Source organism: Alosa pseudoharengus, unplaced genomic scaffold (genome assembly GCF_046254945.1).
Source record: "Alosa pseudoharengus isolate Yale_2024_CS ecotype anadromous, Long Island Sound unplaced genomic scaffold, YU_APseudo_1.1 YU_APseudo_1.1_scf_1, whole genome shotgun sequence".
In the NCBI taxonomy this organism is placed as follows: Eukaryota; Metazoa; Chordata; class Actinopteri; order Clupeiformes; family Clupeidae; genus Alosa; species Alosa pseudoharengus.
In genome coordinates, this window is record NW_027468564.1 from 4,589,452 (window position 1) to 4,609,776 (window position 20,325).

General features: G+C 41.0%; 1 protein-coding gene across 4 annotated transcripts; it reads left to right on the forward strand.

The window, feature by feature from the left end:
* Positions 1-2,233: 2,233 nt before the first annotated feature.
* On the forward strand, positions 2,234-15,523 carry LOC143136004 (uncharacterized). Of its 4 annotated transcripts, none has more exons than XM_076296421.1 (4): positions 2,234-2,307; positions 5,383-5,703; positions 10,537-10,851; positions 14,285-15,523. In XM_076296421.1, the coding sequence occupies exons 2-4, from the start codon at positions 5,421-5,423 to the stop codon at positions 15,349-15,351; spliced, it is 1,665 nt and encodes a 554-aa protein (XP_076152536.1). In that variant the 5' UTR covers positions 2,234-2,307; positions 5,383-5,420; the 3' UTR covers positions 15,352-15,523. The 4 variants fall into 4 exon arrangements, with proteins under 4 accessions (XP_076152536.1, XP_076152526.1, XP_076152545.1 ...); XM_076296411.1 differs by having other exon boundaries at positions 2,271-5,269; XM_076296430.1 differs by having other exon boundaries at positions 2,271-2,604.
* Positions 15,524-20,325: the final 4,802 nt, after the last annotated feature.

A 20,325-nucleotide genomic window follows, 5' to 3' on the forward strand; every position in this document is an offset into this window, starting at 1 on the left:
GCCTGGGCTACTTGCGTCGGGGAGTGAGGTTTACCAACGTTCCACAAGCACAGCTAAGCTAGCTGGCATCCGTTACATAGGCAGTACTCTGTAGAGAGAGAGATACTTAAGAGGGTAAAAAAGAAAGTCTACCTGGAGCACAGTCTACAACCAAAGCAGTGATAGAGTTTACTACCTGGAGCACAGTCTACAACCAAAGCAGTGATAGAGTTTCTAAAAGAAACACAACTAGCAAGAAGGCTTTAGCCTTTTTTTTATTATTATCTATTTGTTTATTTATTTATTTATGTATTTTTGTTACTATTATTATTACTCATTTTTAGTTACTGACATCCAAATGTGATGTGAAATGTGAAATGTGACACCTCAGTCCAGTAGATGGCGGTAATGCACAAAGATTGCATCAAAACCAAACTTGGTATATGGAGTCGAGACTCCATCCTGAGGACGCACAATAAATTCCACTGAAGAAGAAGATGTTGGTACAAGAATGCTCAGTTTTGAGAAGATAAACACGGAAAAATGCAGAATGCAGTGAATGAAGTCCAGAAATGGGCAGTACAGTGGGGATTTAAGATTTCAGTAGAAAAAACAAAGGTAATGTTCTTCTGGGGGAACATTGGTCCTGAATTTAAAATTCAGCGGTTAGGCAGGGAATTGGAAAGAGTTGAGGTTTTAAATATTTGGGGGTGTGGTTTGATAAAAGGGTTGACTTGGGAGTGTGGAAGTGGAGAAGTGTAAGAGAATTTTAAATGTAATGAGGTGCCTGTGTGGAGTTGAGTGGGGTGCATCATCTGGTTCAGCGCAGCGTTGAGAACAATTTACACGGGCCTAATGAGATCAGTGTTTGACTATGGGAGTGTGGTTTATGGGTCTGCATCTAAAACTGTACTGAAGAAACTGGGTGTTATGCATAACCAAGCCCTCAGGATAGTGTGGCCGTGAAAACTCCAATAGCAGCTGGAGATGGGAGAGATGCCTTTGCATCTGAGAAGAGACCAGCTTGCCCTTGTATACTGGGCTAACCTTAAGGGACAAAGTGAGGACCATATTGCCCAGCCAGTCCTAGGAGCGTCTGCATGAGGGAGGGAGAAGCTTTGGATGGACAATTAGAGATTAAGTTCTTTGAATATCAGCCCCACAGTGGCGCTAAGAATTTAAAGTGGATTTAGGTCTGCTTGAGGGAAACCAGGAAGAGGAGAGAGACAAAGTGAAGTTATATTGCAGAAAAAATATAATGAGAGTTTGATTATATTTACAGATGCGTCCAAAAGAACTGACAGTAGGGTGGGGGTGGCACATGTGGCACCAGAACTGGGTTTGGCTATAGCTAAAAGGCTAACAGATGGCTTGGCAGTTTACAGAATTTATAGCTATATGGTTTGCCCTGTCATGTGTAGAAAGCTGTGGGTACAACAGACAAGCAGTTAGCATCTGATTCCTGCTCTTTTAAGCTTACAGTATGCCTTCTCAGCATCCAGGAAAGACGTTTTATCAGAAATATTACAACTGGCTAGTGGAATGCAAAAGGCAGGTTTTAAGTTTTCTTTCTTGTGGGTCCCAGCGCACAAAGGGGTGGAGGGGAATGAGTTGGCTGACAAACAGCAAGGCAGAGGTTAAAAGCATAAGGTCCTATGAGAGATGGCAGTAGGCTACACCTGGGAGAGTGGAACCTCTCCAGGACACAATACAAAAACGCCTAAACATATATCAGACATGCAGTCACCCCCCACTACCCCCCATCCCTCGCCTTCACCGCTATACCCCCAGTCTGACAAGCAGGTCTGTGACCAGCGCCGAGAATGGCTGCAGGACCGGATGACTGCTTGCCTGCATTGGACTCCCTCCACCCCCCACCCCTCCCCTCCCCTGTTGCAAGCCGTGTGTCTTTCGCATTGTAAAGTGTACTGACTATGTGCTTATGTTGCTGAGGTGTTTTTCCCTGTTCCCACACTGGCTAATCCCCATATAGGAGCATAGTCTCGGGGTTGCTTTTTTCTCCTCCCCTCTCCTCATGTTATGCTGTATTTTCTCCATGTAGGCTACTGCATTTCGTTGTCTTTGTACTTGTACTCTGCACAATGACAATAAATTGAATCTAACCTAATCCAATCTAATCTAATCTAAAAAGAATATAATTTAAAGGTAATCAGCAACTCCACACTCCAGTCCAGCGGTGGCAGCAATACACCAAGTAGTTGTCAACCGCCAATTAAAACAGAAGAAGAAGATAAACACGGTTTCACGTCTTATTCTACATAAAACCAGATCAACAGATCTCTGTGTGTGGAGAATTTCTTGCTTGAGGTAGGCCCGTTTAATGTCTAACTTGGCGACATTGTTAGACACAATAACAGTTGTCGTTACTTTTCACGTAAGATTTCAAAGCTGCGCTAAATGTTTCATAGGTTAGGATAACAGCATTTACTTCAGTAACCTACCTTCCTTTATTTCGCTTTCTGCTGCTACTCAGCCAGTGAAGTGAAATGTGCATTCTGATAAAGTCGAGCCAGTGAGTAAAGTTACTATGGGAAGAGACTCACTGATAGCCTGAAACGAGCGAGGAGAGGAGACGGGACGATAAACAATCAGAGTTAGCGATACGTAAGTTATTTTCAAATCATGGATTGCTCAAAGAGGAGAAAGCTAGACAGCGAGAACGAGCTTTATATACGGGGGCAATAGGGTAGACCAGTGTTTTTCAACCTTTTTTGTGCCACGGCACACTTTTGACACTTAAAATGTCCCACGGCACACTAACATCCTGTGTGAAGAAAAAATAAACATACCATAGCCTAAAATGTCAAATAATACACAGGCCTTATTATGGCTTCTATGCAAGACCTGCTCAATAAAACAAGCGCACTCTGTTTCATTTGTATATGTGATATGGGCCCCCCGTTGTACAATGCCTGCATACCACAAATAGTGCAATCAATCAATCAATGAGAGCATGTGGTTATAAATTCTTTGATGCAACAGTTGCTTTTCTGGACCAGTGAGTGACATTTGGGTAATTTTCTGCGGCACACCTGATGATCTCTCACGGCACACTAGTGTGCCCCGGCACAGTGGTTGAAAAACACTGGGGTAGACAGTACAGTTGAGACACCTTAAATATCTTGCTTGCACAGCAAGCCCAAGTTGTGATTTTTGCTATGCAAATGCGTATTAGTGCCCTCTTTGATCACAGAAAATTTTAACACAAGTGGATCTCCCATCTAAGGATATCGGCAAATGTTTGTTTTCCAAAAGTAAGAATTTCACTTGACCATGCACCTTTGACAATGAATAGCTCATTACACTTATGTTACTGTTAAACATAACTGGCATCATTACAAACAGTATTCTGTGCCCTAAAAACTGACACATTTTATGCCATTGTGTCATGTAAGGTCGTTGCAAAATCTATAGAAATGTTCGAGGTGGTCAGCGGGGGACAGTTGAGACACACATTGGATTGTGTTATTACTTGGACATTCCATTGGTAGGCTACTGTTCGCCATATCTGTTCCTGCGTCACATTTTGTTCATGATGTATTCCTTTTAACCAACGCTAATTTAAATGAAATGAATGAATTTGAACTACAACCACTTTGCAATTGCTATGTTTTTATTTATTCAACTTTCCAACTAACGGTTAGTTAACTATACATCATTAAAGATGGGTGTCTCAACTGTACCAGGTAGGTGTCTCAACTGTACTCTATAGGGTACAGTTGAGACACAAAAAATACAAAAAATGCACCTTATGTTTATGAGCTAATTGTGGAAAATATAAACTACTATTATTGATTGATAATATTTTAGTTTACAAGCTAAGGAAATGGCATGTGGAATGTCATGTGGAAAATCACTTCTTTTCAGTATCTATTTTTTGTTTGATTTTGTGTGGGCAAAAAGTGTCTCAACTGTACTCAGTCTACGCAAAACTGTCACGTCCATAACGCCAACTAAATAGGCTACCATGGCATTGTGTTGGCGTTATGTGACAGCTTTGCACGGAATTGCCCTGGACTGACTCTTCTACATATTCTGAGACAGGCGATTTTTAAAAGCGCCAATTTGAAGCACCTCTACTAGACAGAGGATATATTTTGAGTGTAACGGATGCCAGCTAGCTTAGCTGTGCTTGTGGAAAGTTGGTAAACCTCACCCGACTCCTCAAGAGTGCTGCTGGCATGCGAGCCAGTAGCCTGGGCTATTGGCTCAATTGTTAGCATGCTCGCCTCCCGATCCGAGGTGCTGCTGTTTCGCGGGTTCGAGTCCGGGCGTGTGCAGGGCTGAATCGCGCAGGTTCAACACAACGCAGGTTACATTGGTGCCGTGACCCGGATCGGGAGTGAGGTTTATGGGGGTGAGTGTAACGGATGCCAGCTAGCTTAGCTGTGCTTGTGGAACGTTGGTAAACCTCACTCCCCGACGCCTCAAGAGTGCTGCTGGCATGCGAGCGAGTAGCCTGGGCTATTGGCTCAATTGTTAGCGTGCTCGCCTCCCGATCCGAGGTGCTGCTGTTTCGCGGGTTCAAGTCTGGGCGTGTGCAGGGCTGAATCGCGCAGGTTCAACACAACGCAGGTTACATGAGCAAGCATATAGGCTAGGCCTACCCATTCAACAGTGAATTGAGACCACAGAATATTTTACGATTTAAGAGGCAAATATAATTGATCCACCACAATCTTAGGCCTACATCCATTCACTGCCCAACAATGTGATGTTCCTGTGATTTTTGGTCAACATAAAAAAAACTAAAATTAAACTTGCTGATTGGGTTCAAGGAGCCAGCTGTGGAATATCCATCCTTGTCTCAGCTCAAATTTTATTTTAAGTTCATGTTAAGATCTTAAAAATAGCCAAGGCTACTCAGTTTTTCTCCCCAAATACTCTTATCTTGCCTTATTTCTCATATATAGCCTATACATACATATACATACATAGCCTATACATACAGCCTATACACACACGTTAAACATTATGATGCAGTGTTTCCCACAGAATTTAATTCTATTTGTGGTGGTAAGTTTGCAGAATTAACTCGAATGCAACAGTTTTTAACAAATTAGTGCAGCACGGTTATGATTCCAACCTGATTCAAGCACAATTTAGTACAACCAGGAAAATCATTGTGTGGTGGTCAATGTTGATATTGTGGTGGGCCGCCACAAATAAGTCAATGTATGGGAAACACTGTGATGCTCCGGACCTTTGCTTGAGGACATTTTCCGTAACTGGACCTTGCTAAAGATGGATCCAAGTAGGCCTAAGCCATGTAAGTTAGCCATAAGCAATATGTAACAGCCAGGTAATTTTTTTTAAAGTATTTTATTTAAAATAAGAAATGATCTTGAAAAGCAAACTTTTGTTTTTGTGTTCTGACTATAGAAAACTTTGGATGGGATCATCTTTGGTCTTTTGGGAACATGGATCTCGGACTTTCGTTTAGTTCTGGCGGTAACGTTACTGAAACGCGGCAGCTTGACCAACTGAGCGTGATGGTGAAAGAAGAAGATATAAAAGAGGAGGAATATGGTCATATGATTTCATGTCCAGATGAAGATGAAAAGCCCTTTGCAGAGCTTCACTGTAAAACTGAAACGGACGTCACAGAGTCCAACGTTACTTGCAATGAAACACAACAGACAACCGCGGAGATTGAAGTGAAGATTGAAGATGATGAACAAGAACTCGATTATCTGCTGGGAAGTAAGTCCTTTCAGATTCTCCTTTTACTTTCTATTAAATTCATAGGCTGGAATGCCTCATGCCAAAAATTGTGTTTAAATGTAAGCTTAGTACTGCTTCAGCCTCTGTCCAGCCAACAAATACAATAAATATACTTCCGGCTATAATTTGAGGATTTGCTCAAATTAGATTCCCGGTATATCCTGGTATTGACTCAAGCCATTTCACATCTGTGATGAGATTTGATGCATCACATATCATCTGGCAATTATTAAAATAAAAAAGTGTGTTAAACACCAACGCCATTAAGAGAGCATCCAAAAATCGAAGTGGCCAATGACCTATCTATTAGACCTACTTGGACATGTATGCGGTGGAATAGAAGTGGCCGGTGGAAATCTATTGACATAATAAGCCTTGTTTATGGGCACTTGCAAGCCTACGCTTTAATGGGCACTTGCATCCCATTCATGGAGCCGATGATGTTCGGAAAGCCTGAAATGAGCCAAGGCCCATTAAAGTGTAATTCCAGCGAAAATTGACCCAAGGGTGTTTTTCTGCATTAAAACACATAAAACTAGATGTACCGCATAGCGGTACAAAATATGACCGCCGCTCAGTCCTGTACACCCATTCCGCGAAAATAAATCACATTAATCAATTTGTCTCCATCTTCTACTCTATCCCCCTCTCTTGAAACGTTTGTGTATGCTTGTTTGGCATGTGTGTTTGCGGGCCGCACAGAAAGTAGCCTACTGGCGCTGCAAAGGTGAATAGATTTGTAGCACTTGCCAAAAAATGTGTAGCATTGTTATAAAACCTTTAAAATCTCTAAACAATCACAAGTAGGGCAGTTCATCACAGTTCATCCATTGCAACTGGACTGAAGAAAGGTACACCTGTAGGCTACATTGTATTTGGGAAAAGCAGAAGGTAGCAGCATAATGTATGTATGTATGTACAGTATGTATGTATGTATGTATGTATGTATGTATGTATGTATGTATTTATGTATTTATGTATTTATGTATTTATTTATTTATTTATTTATTAAACAAAACAATCCCTGTCAGATCCATGCAGTTTTCAACAGCTATCAAGAAGAGAGGTCATGTCATGGATTTTTATGAATGTTTCTTCTTCTACATATGCAAGAGTTTAGTCATCTAGTAGTTCATATGATATTCAACTTAATTGTCAATGCATAAATTAAATACCAGTAGTCTAAAACAAAATGCAGTTTTATCCAGTGGTGCAAATAACTGACATGTCCAAAAGGGCCTTCATGAAATGCGTCTCTAGATACACATTTTAACGGGCCAAGTTGAAGAGCTGCTGTCCGTTATTGTTTGTGCAAATATAGGCTGATTCATGTTCCCTTGCATTTTGCAACTGTGAGGTCCATGGTTAGAAATCGGAAAAGAAATCGCCGGCAGATCAGGCTGGGTTCACCCAGCCTAGTCCATGGTAGGCGCCCGATAGAAATATTGTTTAATTTTGCGATTGAGATATCCATGCACTGGCGCCCCCTCTGCGACGTTCGCCCCCCGGTTTCAGAGCTATTCTAAATGCAAAAATTAGGGAGTTATGACAAAACCGTGACTGTTAAACTATAAGCTATATAAGGTAGGCCCTATTCTAGGCCTATTACACAACATATATTGTCACTAGGCTATGCTGGCGACCCAAATAAAATCTCCTTTGGAAACCAACAGTATCAAGCGGACTTAAGCTGCCACTTCTTGGCGAAAAGTTAATAGTTTTGCATATCAGTAGTAATAGACTACATTTTACGCAGCTGTGTGAATCACGGAAAGCGCGAATGAAGTGGACACTTCTAAATGGGACCCACTGTACAGTAGCTGAAGGTCTGTGGCTAAAGCAGCCATAATGAAGAAAGTGTTATCATTGTTTGGATACTTCACACACACGTGCTTTTTAATAGCATATACTACAACTACCAAGCTGGAATCAAAGCACATCGACTCCTCTCTCACACCCTGAACACGCACTTCGAACAAACAAAAAGCGTTTCAGTGTCACGGTAGGCTATAGCCATAGGCAAAACTGTATCGGACCGGTGTAACGGTGTAACGTCCATCGCAAATAATGATTTTTGTAGCACGTGCAACAAATATGTGTAGGTACAGCCCTGCCCTGGATACATCTCTCAACGTGCGCTCTAAAACATTTGGTTTAAATTGAGATGTAGATCCTCACGGGTGCTTTAATAAATCTACATTGTGGCGAGTTGACACAAATTATTCACTTTGACAAATTTATGTTTCAGTCCTAGTTACTTTACTTTGAGCCATGCTCTTCCTTACTTGAATCACCTTTGAAAATCGAGGATTGAAGTAGCCTAGTGGGTGTTTGGGAATTAACGTTGACTCAGATGCTTTTTGAGACTTTGAGCAGAAATGTCCCAGCCAGGTGTTTAGGATGCATCATAGACAGGTTATCTTTCAGGTAGCCTATATATTTTCCATTAGAAAACCATCACGTTAGCAAACGTGTGTTGGCTAACTCACTTAGCTCCTGCTAGTAGCCTAGGTTATGGTCATAAGAGAATGGGATGACAGTCGAAAGATAGAATTAGTGCTGTTATCAATTTACTTGGTAGCCTATAACTGCATTTATGGTTTTCTACAAATACATAATCAAATTGGCCTCCATCACTCAACCAATGCTAACGGTAACATTATTTTACCTACCTCCTAGGCTATAACTTACAAGATTAACGTAGCCTACCTGCAGTAAAACCAAGCATGTCCGATAAACATTCTCAGATTTATTTCGGCTTCAAGAAGAAATGGGAATTACATTTCATGTGGAAATCATCCTACCCTTATTAGACATCCTACCCATCCTACCCATCCTACCCTTATCTGCGGTAAACTACAGTGTTGTCCTTGTCTTTCCAACCCACTTTAGATTAACTTCCAACAAAATTACATCTCACTGCAACGATGCGCCATCTGGTGGACAAACGACTACTGGAAATGCAGCCAATTGATGATGAATATTTGGTTTTCCTTTAATCCTACCGAATTTGTAATTATGTATTGGCTGTTCTAATTGCCGATACCGATAGTATGTGCGTGCCTGTGTGTGTGTGCGTGTGTATATGTGTGCACCACCATCTACAGGCCAATGAGTGTACAGTCACTAAATGTACACATAACTTAATTTTTTAGACCCCCTCCCCATGAATGAAATTCTACAAATCTTGGCATACCCCCAGAAAATGTGCCACGGTTCAGGTAGTTATTTAGGAAAAACTGCATTTTTTGGGTTTCGGGGGCCCAGCGCGGGGGGGGGGGGGTGGGGGGTTGGGAGTGGCCCCCGGGGACCAAACAAAATTTTTCGGTAAAAGTCTAGTGGGGTTACATACCCACCAAATTTCATGTGCCCCGGTGTTTCGGTGTCCCGGGTATCGTTGACCAAAATTTCAGGAAGTAGATGACAGGGGAAAAAAAAAAGAATTAAAAAAACTTTGACAATCCCTATATGACCGCTTTGCTAGCTTCGCTAGCGGCGGTCCTAATAAGCCGTGGAGACAGTAATTGATTGATAAATGAGACAGTTGATGATCCTTTTTTTTTAAAAACACCAATTTGACTTGTCTTATGCAAATTTTTCTTTTTTACGTCCCACCCTGAACATGGGCAAAATGCACCATTGAGATCAATATGTTTTGTATAGAGCTACCACAGGTTACTTTATACAACCACAAGTGGCATAGTATACTCTTTTGATCCCGTGAGGGAAATTTGTTCTCTGCATTTATCCCAATCCGTGAATTAGTGAAACACGCTCAGCACACAGTGAACACACAGTGAGGTGAAGCACACACTAATCCCGACGCAGTGAGCTGCCTGCTACAACAGCGGCGCTCGGGGATTAGTGAGGGGTTAGGTGCCTTGCTCAAGGGCACTTCAGCCGCTTCCCTTCTCTCTTGGTCGGTTTGATGGGTTCTGATTGGCTATTAGCTTTTTATCGTTCTGAAAATCGCTCTGAAAGTGATCCCCAACGATATCGTTCTTCATGTCGTTATCGTTATAGTTTATGTGTGAATGTCGTCATTCATATTAACGAGAACGATATTTATTTATAGTTATCGTTATCGTTCTTGGTGTGAATGGGCGTTTACACTATATTGCCAAAAATATTGGGTCACCTTTCTTGAGTCGCATATATGAACTTAAGTGACATCTCATTCTTAACCCATAGGGTTTAATATGACATCTGTCCACCCTTTGCAGCTATAGCGGCTTCAACTCTTCTAGGAAGGCTTTCCACAAGGTTTAGGAGTGTGTTTATGGGAATTTTTTACCATTCTTCCAGAAGTGCATTTGTGAGGTCACATACTGATGTTGGACGAGAAGGCCTGGCTCTCAGTCTCCGCTCTAATTCATCCCAAAGGTGTTCTATAGGGTTGAGGTCAGGACTCTGTGCAGGCCAGTCAAGTTCATCCACATCAAACTCTGTTGTATTGTCCATATTTTTTAGAGTCTATGATACAGGTACATTATTATGTAGTGTTATTAGTAATGTTTGTTCAGGAATGCTCAGTTTTGTGAAGATAAACACGGTTTCACGTCTTATTCTACATAACACCAGATCAACAGATCTCTGTGTGTGGACTTGGCTTGAGGTAGGCCCATTTAATGTCTATGGGTTGGTGACATTGTAAGACACAATAACAGTTGTCATTACTCAAAGTGATGAATCCAAGTAAGCCAGGTAGCTATAAGGAATATGTAACAGGTCATGTTGTTTTCGAGTATTTTATTTAAAACAAGAAATGATCTTGAATGGCAAACTTTTGTTTTTGTGTTGTTCTGACTATAGAAAAATTTGAATGGGATAATCTTTGGTCCGTTGGGAACAAGGATCTCGGACATTCGTTTAGTTCTGGCTGTAACGTTACTGACACGCGGCAGCTTGACCAACTGAGCGTGATGGTGAAAGAAGATATAAAAGAGGAGGAATATGGTCATATGATTTCATGTCAAGATGAAGATGAAAAGCCCTTTGCAGAGCTTCACTGTAAAACTGAAACAGATGGCGTAGAGTCCAACGTTAGTTACACTGAAACACAACAGACAACCGCGGAAGTGAAGATTGAAGATGATGATGAACAAGAACATGATTATCTGCTGGAAAGTAAGTATTTCACAGGAAAGATTGTTGTGTAACCTAAATCAAAGTTTCATTTCTCAATATTAGCTCATCAGTTAAAAGGCAGTCGTTGGTTCAAAGACCACAACCAAATAGTATGCTGTTAAAGGAGAATTCCTTAATTTTTAATAATTCCGTAAAATCCTCAAATTGGGGCTGGGGTCTTTTATTTACTTAGGGCTGCGCAAAGCACAGGCCTTTATTTGGGACAGGCTTCGAGGCAGGCCTTTATTTCTTATTAGGCTTCTGTTGTAGAATTTTATTTTTAGAAATAAAGTAAAAGGCTACTCTTAAAGTGGGCCAACACTGTTCAACACTTCCTGTCACTGGCATACTGGTAGGCTATCCAAAGCAGAAGATTTTCGGTTTGGTTTGGGATTTAATTTACTTTTGTACTGTTTGATTATATTGCTAGATGTTGGGACTGATGGGCACTGAAGTCTAGGGGGCATTTGATGGTTCATTGTGAAGCTTCATGTAGTTGAAAGAATGTCAGGATTTCCACTCGCTGTTTATTGCGAGACAAGGCAGCTTTCATTCATTCATTGAACGTGTGCTGTGCTGTAATGGAAACCGTATTGCATAGCCAAGTAGCCTAAATTGAGTTATTTTTTAAATTATACATGATTTACTTTTTAATAAATTGGCTGGAATGCCTCATGCCAACAACTGTGTTTAAATGTAGTACTTCAGCCTCTGGCAAGCTCAGAAGGGGTCGGCAAGCGACTGGTCGCTTGATAGCGACGTGTTGGATACCCATGGTGTAGGACAACGACTTTTCATTGGCAACCGTATTAAACCAACCAACAATATAAAATATTAAGAAGAGCTCTTTTATTTCATTGAGTTAAATCAAAACAATGTCTTCTAGTGCTCATGGACTGATAGCCCTACTTGTTAGCAAATTACCCCGGCTTATATTTGAGGGCCGGCCTTTAATTATCCGTATCGACCACGCCCACGGCTATTATCCGAGGCCTGGCTATAAATAGGGATGCACCGATCCGACCTTTTCAGTCTCAATACAGATGCCTGGGCGGTCGCTACCCGATATCGATCCGATACCATAGTTGAATTAATAAACCACCGTGTGGAAAAGACTAAAGGGAGGCCTGATTTAAACATTCTTTCCCTAACTAAATTACTTAAAAAATGACTTCTAGCACAAAATCTAACAAAATAACACTTAGATATAAATGTAATGTAATATTACTATTATTATAACTACTATACACTGGTTTCCCGTTTACGAACAAAACTAGATGTGCGCGCAGCCGTGGGGCAGAAGACGCTTGGTGGCCGTCCAACAACGTTATAAACTTAACCTAATAGTCGACTGCTGTCAGCTACAATCGCAATTGTTTTGTATACCCCTGTTGTCTCAATGATAATAACATCTCATTTCAGACTATATTTCAGAGTTTGCCGTTCATTTGCATTATTAATATAACATCGTATTTTGACATGCATTCCGTTAAGGATATTGAACATATTGAACATTCTCTAACCATCGTGATTTTGAATTTTTCATGGACAGCACTGCTCTATGCTGTATGGTGCTTTCTGCCTCTTAGTTGCGCACGCATGTTTTCGTGGCGTTGCATAGAAATCCATGTTAGCATTAGCATTTAAACTTGGAACCACATTCAAATTCAAGTTCATAGTTATTGCTAAATAATAAATCTAACAAGCAAACATAAAACACAAATACATAACAAATTTCTCCAGTTTTGTGCAGATAAAAATCCCATATTAGTAATAGGGGTGTCACGATTCTCCAAATCCTCGATTCAATGTAATTTTCGATTTTAAAGTCACGATTCGATTCGATTTTCGATCTTTTTAAAATATTACTATTAATGCATTCCTTATATGTTATTTACTTTTTTTGGCCTTTTTTTTTTTCGGGGGGCTTTTATTTTGAAACCGCTTTGAAACCATTCCAACCGCGAGGTTGTAATGTAAACAGAACTAACATTAGGCTAAAACAGAGACATGAACATAGTAAAATGAAACAACACAGAATGTTAATTTGATTGTTTCAGCACACTCCGAAGAGACCCAAGGTTAGTGTTCATGGAATATGTACTTATAAATGTGCATTTTAAGCCTTAAAGTAACTTTGGACTGTAATTAGACCATCTTTTCACTTGCTAAGTTGAGTAGGCTAAGTTAGTTTTAATTGACGTGAATGAACGAATACTTCCACACCAGTAATTTCAAAGTAGCAAGAGGGGCTTTGATTTCGGTAGGTTGATGTGTAGGCCTATATTTTAACTGGCTGCAGCCTAAAATTAGAGGAGTGTTGACGCTGCAGTTCAGCACGTGCATGTGTGTTTGTGCGTCTTGGCATACATGCTGGACGTGACATTGGGGGTGTGGCTGCATCGTCGATTCTACTTTTAAGTTCGAAGTTCGAGATTGAGATGTAATTTCGATCGATTTAGAAATAAAATCGAAACCGTGACACCCTTAATTAGTAAAAAACGTTAAAACACCCCTGCCAAAATGGTTTCACCTGCAAAACCCCAAGCAACTTAGTTGGTTGGCAATGGGAAATTGCATTGCAACCAACGAAGTTACTAACTTAGTTAGCAGCAATGGTTTTGGGAAATGCGCACCAGTACAATACAGTTTCCAGTGTCCAAAATACTGTATTTCCTGCATAAGAACTGCAAATATTTCCTCAAAAACTGCAAAACTGTTTTGATACTCTGGTTGTAGGCTACACCAGAGACGTTCTATTGAGGAGACACAGCACTCAAAAAATCCTCCATAGAAATGCATGGGGTTAGTTTGTAACGCCAATCTACACATGTGGATATGTATATCCCACCCCTTCCTCGGCAAAACGTCGACATGTGTATACATTGAGCCAATCATGTGGTGTGATGTGACTACATTGAGCCAATTATGTGCTGTGAAATCGCCGCTGGAGCATGGTTAGTGTGTCCTTGCGCAAGCCTTGCGCACGCACATTTCCGCCAAATAGGATGCCCGATGAGTACCCAAAAAGCGTTGCGATATGGCCGCCAAGTGGAGGGACTTGCCTAAAAGGACTTTGGCTACACCTGCAGGCACAACCAAACCCGTTGTTATTTCCGCCAGACTGATAAACTAACACACTGGTCTTGTCCTTCAGTTCATTGAGGGGGGACAACGCAGATGAGTAGACGAGTTTAGGCTACTCTACATAAACATTCGTGTTTGCAATCGTTTTGCGTTCTGGTGTGTACGGAGATATTATTTTAATCGAATGCTGTGTAAGCATGATTATAAAAACAAAAGCATAAAAAAAATATCAGTTTTTAAAAAAAATCTAGATATGTGTAAACAAGGCAGTTAGTGCTAGGTTTTAGTATAAATAGATTTGCAATAAGTTTGATGCCATTCTAAATCCATATTGTAACTCTTCCAGGTGTGTCTGAATACCCAGATGCAGCGCAACAGAAGATCCACGGACAGAGTGATGAACTGAACCTGCAGCTCAAAGGAAGGCTGCACAACTGCACTGTCTGCAAGAGGAGTTTTACGGCCCTTACTGAACTTGAGAAACACCAGCAAAAACACTCTGTTAGTGTGAATGAACAGCAGAACACTGATGGCAAAATTCGACATAAATGCATCGAGTGTGGAAAATCTTATTCAAGTTTTTGGTGTCTTAAAACCCACATGCTAATACACACTGGAGAGAAGCCTCATAAGTGTAACCAATGTGAAAAAGCTTTTTCACAAAGTGCTAGTCTGAAATCCCACATGCGTATACACACTGGAGAGAAGCCTTATAAATGTGTTCACTGTGGGAAAGCTTTTTCATCAAGTTCAAATCTTAGATCCCACATGATCTCACACACTGGTGAAAAGCCTCATAAATGTGACCAATGTGGAAAACCTTTTTCACAAAGGTCAGCTCTTAAGTTCCACATGCTAATACACACTGGAGAGAAGCCCCATCTCTGTGCCCAGTGTGGAAAAGCTTTTTCACTAATTTCACATCTTAAAAGACATATTTTAATTCACACTGGAGAGAAGGCTCATAAGTGTAACCAATGTGGAAAAGCTTTTTCACAAATTGCTGATCTGAAATCCCACATGCGTATACACACTGGAGAGAAGCCTTATAAATGTGTTCACTGTGGGAAAGCTTTTTCATCAAGTTCAACTCTTAAAACCCACATGCTAATACACACTGGAGAGAAGCCCCATCTATGTGTCCAGTGTGGAAAAGCTTTTTCACTAATTGCACCTCTGAAAAGACATATTTTAACTCACACTGGAGAGAAGGCTCATAAGTGTAGCCAATGTGGAAAAGCTTTTGCAGTATTTGCTAGTCTGAAATCCCACATGCGTATACACACTGGAGAGAAGCCTTATAAATGTGTTCACTGTGGGAAAGCTTTTTCACAAAGTTTATCTCTTAAAAACCACATGATCTACACAGGAGAGAAGCCTTATAAATGTATCCAAAGCAGAAAAGCTTGTTAGCTCTGAAAACCCACATGCTAATGCACAAGAAAGAGCAGGCACACAGTCACATTATCAGGGATTCCTAATGTTACTTCCTACTTTGCTTAATCAACTGACAGTCAACAGCATCAGCAGTCAGGAAACAATGTTTGTTGTTCTATCTTTGCAATAAATACATGTACACTTTCAAGCCCCGCCTCCTATTGTCAGTCCCATAGTTAGTAGTAGGATATGGTTATACTGTAAAATCCTGAATAAGACTTTTATTTGCTTAAATTGCTAAACTAAATCTGTTTATATTTGGGACAGGTGTCTGCTCGCACCGGTAGGGTATACTACGAAGCTTGATTAGCGGGTTAGCGAGGTACGTTGAGCTCAAAGCCAGGGTATGCTGTGACACAAAAGTGGCTCTGTTTCAGTGTCACCATGGTGTCTTATGCTGCCAACCAAACCTGGTCGGGAGGAGGTTATCAGCTAGGACTTCCGGGTTAGATCGGCTACTTAAAGCAAAGTCCTTTTAGGCAAGTCGCTGCACTCGGCGGCCATATGGCAACGCTTTTTGGGCACTCATTGGGCATCCATTTCGGCAGAAATGCGCGTGCACAAGGCTTCACAACCCCAATCTTGCTCCAGCGGCGATATCACAACACATGATTGGCACGATGTCTTCACAACACACCATATGATTGGCTCAATGCATTATGTGTAGCGCCTCATGAAGGACGGCTGACTACGCCACCCCTTAACTAGCAACCTGATGTGTCAGAGCAAGGGGAACTCTGCTCCCAAAAAGGCACAAGTACAAGTATTTAGAAAAGTACCAAAATACAATCTTTATTAAATATGTTCTTTTGGAGTTGTTGCATGGGTTGATCAATAAATACAAAAATACATTTAATGGGAAGGGGACTTACACCGCCACCGGGTTAAGGCCAGTCAAGCCACAGAGAAAAAGAAAAGAGAGGGGGGAGAAGCACTTAACACAAAGCTATGGTCTCTACCACACGTGGACGGGTGCACACACCCTTTCAGTAATACACACTTCGAGTTCAAGTCACACACTGCAACCATTGAGTTCTGATAAACACTCCACTAAATCCATATTGTAACTCTTCCAGGTGTATCAGAACATCAAAATGTAACACAACAGAAGATCCACAGACAGAGTGATGAACTCAACCTGCAGCTCAAAGGAAGACTGCACCACTGCACTGTCTGCAGGAAGAATTTCACGACCCTGAGAGAACTTGAGAAACACCAGCAAACACACTCTGTTAGTGTGAATGAAAATCAGAACACTGGTAGCAAAAGGCGACATGAATGTGCCCAATGTGGAAAAATATTCTTAAAAGTTTCAACTCTTAAAACCCATATTTTAACTCACACGGGAGAGAAGCCTCATATATGCATCCAGTGTGGAAAATCTTATTCACGCGTTTGGTGTCTTAAAACCCACATGCTAATACACACTGGTGAGAAGCCTTATACATGTGACCAATGTGGAAAAGCTTTTACAACATCCACACATCTTAAACACCACATGCTCACACACTTTGGAGAAAAGCCTCATAAATGTGACCAATGTGGAAGAACATTTTCACACCGATCAAATCTTAATATCCATATGACGACGCACACTGGAGAGAAGCTTCACATATGTGCCCAGTGTGGAAAAGCGTTTTTACAAATTGCACATCTTAAAACCCACATGCTAATACACACTGGAGAGAAGCATCATGTATGTGTTCATTGTGGAAAAGCTTTTACAACATCCACACAGCTTAAACTGCACATACTCACACACTCTGGAGAAAAACCTCATAAATGTGACCAATGTGGAAGAACTTTTTCACACAGATCAAATCGTAATGCCCATATGAAGATGCACACTGGAGAGAAGCCTCATATATGTGTCCAGTGTGGAAAAGGTTTTGCAAGAATTTCAAATCTTAAAAGCCATTTTTTAACTCATACCGGAGAGAAACGTCATAAGTGTAACCAGTGTGGGAAAGCTTTTTCACAAATTTCAGCTCTTAAAAAACATAGTTTAACTCATACCGGAGAGAAACCTCATATATGTATCTAGTGTGGAAAAGCTTTTGCACAAATTCCGTATCTTGCTTGTACACACTGGAGTGAAGCCTTATAAATGTGCCAATTGTGAAAATGCCTCTGCAACAGCCACACAACTGAAATGTTAAATTAAATGTTAGTTAAAAAATATTTATTTCTTTATGAGATTTTCCTTTTTAAAAATAAATTTGCTTCCCTTCAAGGTTGGATTTTTTTCTAATTCTTTTCATTGTGAGATTACAATAAATCACCAACAGATTGTTTTTTATGCCTGTTTTTAGTCAACTTTAGTAGAGGTGCCAATAATTTTGGAGGGTACTGTACCTCAGGTGGCTTTAAACACCATGTTCTATTCTCTACACCCAACTAACCTATTCATTTGCCACAGACCTTACTGCCCTGTAACTGACCCTATGCAGATGGGTCTGGCCCTTGAGTCGTGGATCTGCTTGAGCTTTCTTATGTATCTCCAATTCTAGGGAGTTTTTCCTCGCCCCTGTTACTCATGTGCTCTCTCTGAATGTTTAACACTCTGTAAAGCACCATGAGACATGTGTAATGTTTTGGCGAGTGAAATATTTGCTTTCCACTCATTTCAATTAAGTCATCATGACAAGTAAGAATTACATAAGAATGACATAAATTAACTATCTGAACACTACCTTTTCTGCTTGAACAGTGACTAATGTCAACAGTGAATGTTCTACTCAATCCATTTAAGAAAACTGATTGCCTTAAACTATTTAATTTACTGTAACTCATTGAAAATATGTGTAAGGAGATGGAAATATATGAAATCCATTTATTATTTGGATAATTTGCCATACAGAAACACAGTGTTGACATAGGTATTCTGTATTTAACATTTTCAATAAAAACAAATCAATAAAAATAGCTATTTTTTGCTTGTTTTTCCCCCTTTTCTTTAAGTAAAACTGTCAATCTTATCAGGAAAGCATGTTTCAAGTATGTATTCACAAATCTCAGTTTTCTTCTTTAAAAAAAAAAATCTGGTCTCGCCTAGTTGGTAAACCAAAAAAGGACACATCATCAAAAGTATACAATTAGAAAAAGCCTCGACAAAAGAAAGCAACAAAAATAAATCAAACAGGCATGTCTTAAAATGCAACTGTCATATGTTTAAAGGATAATTCTGGTATTCAGCACTTTGAGTCCCTTTTCTGGTTTGTTTTGTCTGAACTAGAGTGGTGGACACTGACATGTTGACGAGGGTTCCGTTTCTGCTTGAACAGTGTGTGTTTATCCAGCGACCCAAAAAATGAGAATGCCAGGTTCTGGTTGATGTGATGTGATGAAACTCCTTGTATAGCTGTGTAAAAACAACAAACATCAAACAGATTAGACAAACAATTTTAATAGTTCATGACTATTGGACAGCTGTGGCCTACTGGTTCGCTCTTCAGACTTGTAACCGGAGGGTTGCCGGTTCGAACCCCGACCAGTAGGCACGGCTGAAGCAAAGATAATTAATGCGTATAGCAAGATGGGTCGTCCTAGTTCATGTCTATGAGGGCAAAGTGGAGTTCAGTCAGAGACGGGCTCTGGTTCAGTCCCCGCCTGCACAGGGGCGTGTCACTGACGTATGACTGACGTTTGAACGCCTAGGTTCCAAGCCAGACAGAAGCCGGAGTACAAAACAAACACCTTCATTAATGTTTTCCCGACTGGAGGGTCATACTGTCACGACATTCTCCTGAAATGGGGAGGAGGGTTTGGAGATCATGATACCGTGTCCGAAATGGGCATCCATTGCTCAGAAAAATAAGGCTTTGACAAATTCTGGGAAATTCTTGGATTCTGCCATAGACCTCAATGTTAAAAAGGGAGCCTGATCACTGCATAAATGTGGGATAGTGGCCCCCCACTCGTGCGGGGCATGTACTACTATTTGCACAGCCTAGCCTACATTTCGGCCTCTCAGGAAGTATCTTCGTAGTCAACCATCTTTGACTGAAGTGCCCTTGAGGTAGTGATGGCAGTCTGACACTGAAGCTTCGATACGTGCTTCAAACCAGTAACTACAATTCCATTTGAACCACTGCTCCGAAGCTTGCTTTGCTACGGAAAAATCACGTGACATATGACGTCCGAAGCAGAAACTGCTTCATTCTCTGAAAGAATCACCTGAGTGGTTCGCAGTGCCACCGCCTCGTGAACCAATCGTGCTGCCACTGCAACTGGCACGGCCTCGTTTCTAGTCTGAATTGTAGTGCGCTCAAAGCATAAACACTTTAGGCTAATGCACAACATTGCGTTTGGTTCATAGCCTCTACTGTGACAAGCATAGTTTGTTCATATCGATTTCTTTTTATTACAATGTAAGAGATACGTGGGAAAACTTTATTCTGATGGCTCCTGATCAATCTTTATTTGTATAAATAATGATATCCCATTCTTATTCGTGCACTACGTAGGCTATGTGTGGGGGTGAGGTGGTTAGGTGCGTGCACTTGATTTATTTCACTAGTAAAGCTTCCTGTCCACTATCTAGCGATAGATGCAGTCTTGGCTTTTCACCAGGAGAGGTCGCTGTTATTGAAGCTTCGAGTAATGAACCCATTTTTGAATCAATTGTTCAAAGTGGTTCAGTGCTTCACCAAAGCTTCATTTGCCCATCACTACCTTGAGGCACCTAACCCACTGCTCCCCGAGCGCCGCTGTTGTTGCAGGCAGCTCACTGCGCTAGGATTAGTGTGTGCTTCACTTCACTGTGTGTTCACTGTGTGCTGAGTGTATTTCACTAATTCACGGATTGGGATAAAATTACCCTCAGATCAAAGGAGTATGTATACTCCGAGGGGGCACGTGTCCCCTTAATTTCAATGGGCATGACGCCACTGCAGATGGGGGCGGCAACGCATCAAAAAGCTGGTTGTCAACCGCCAAGAAGAAGAAGAA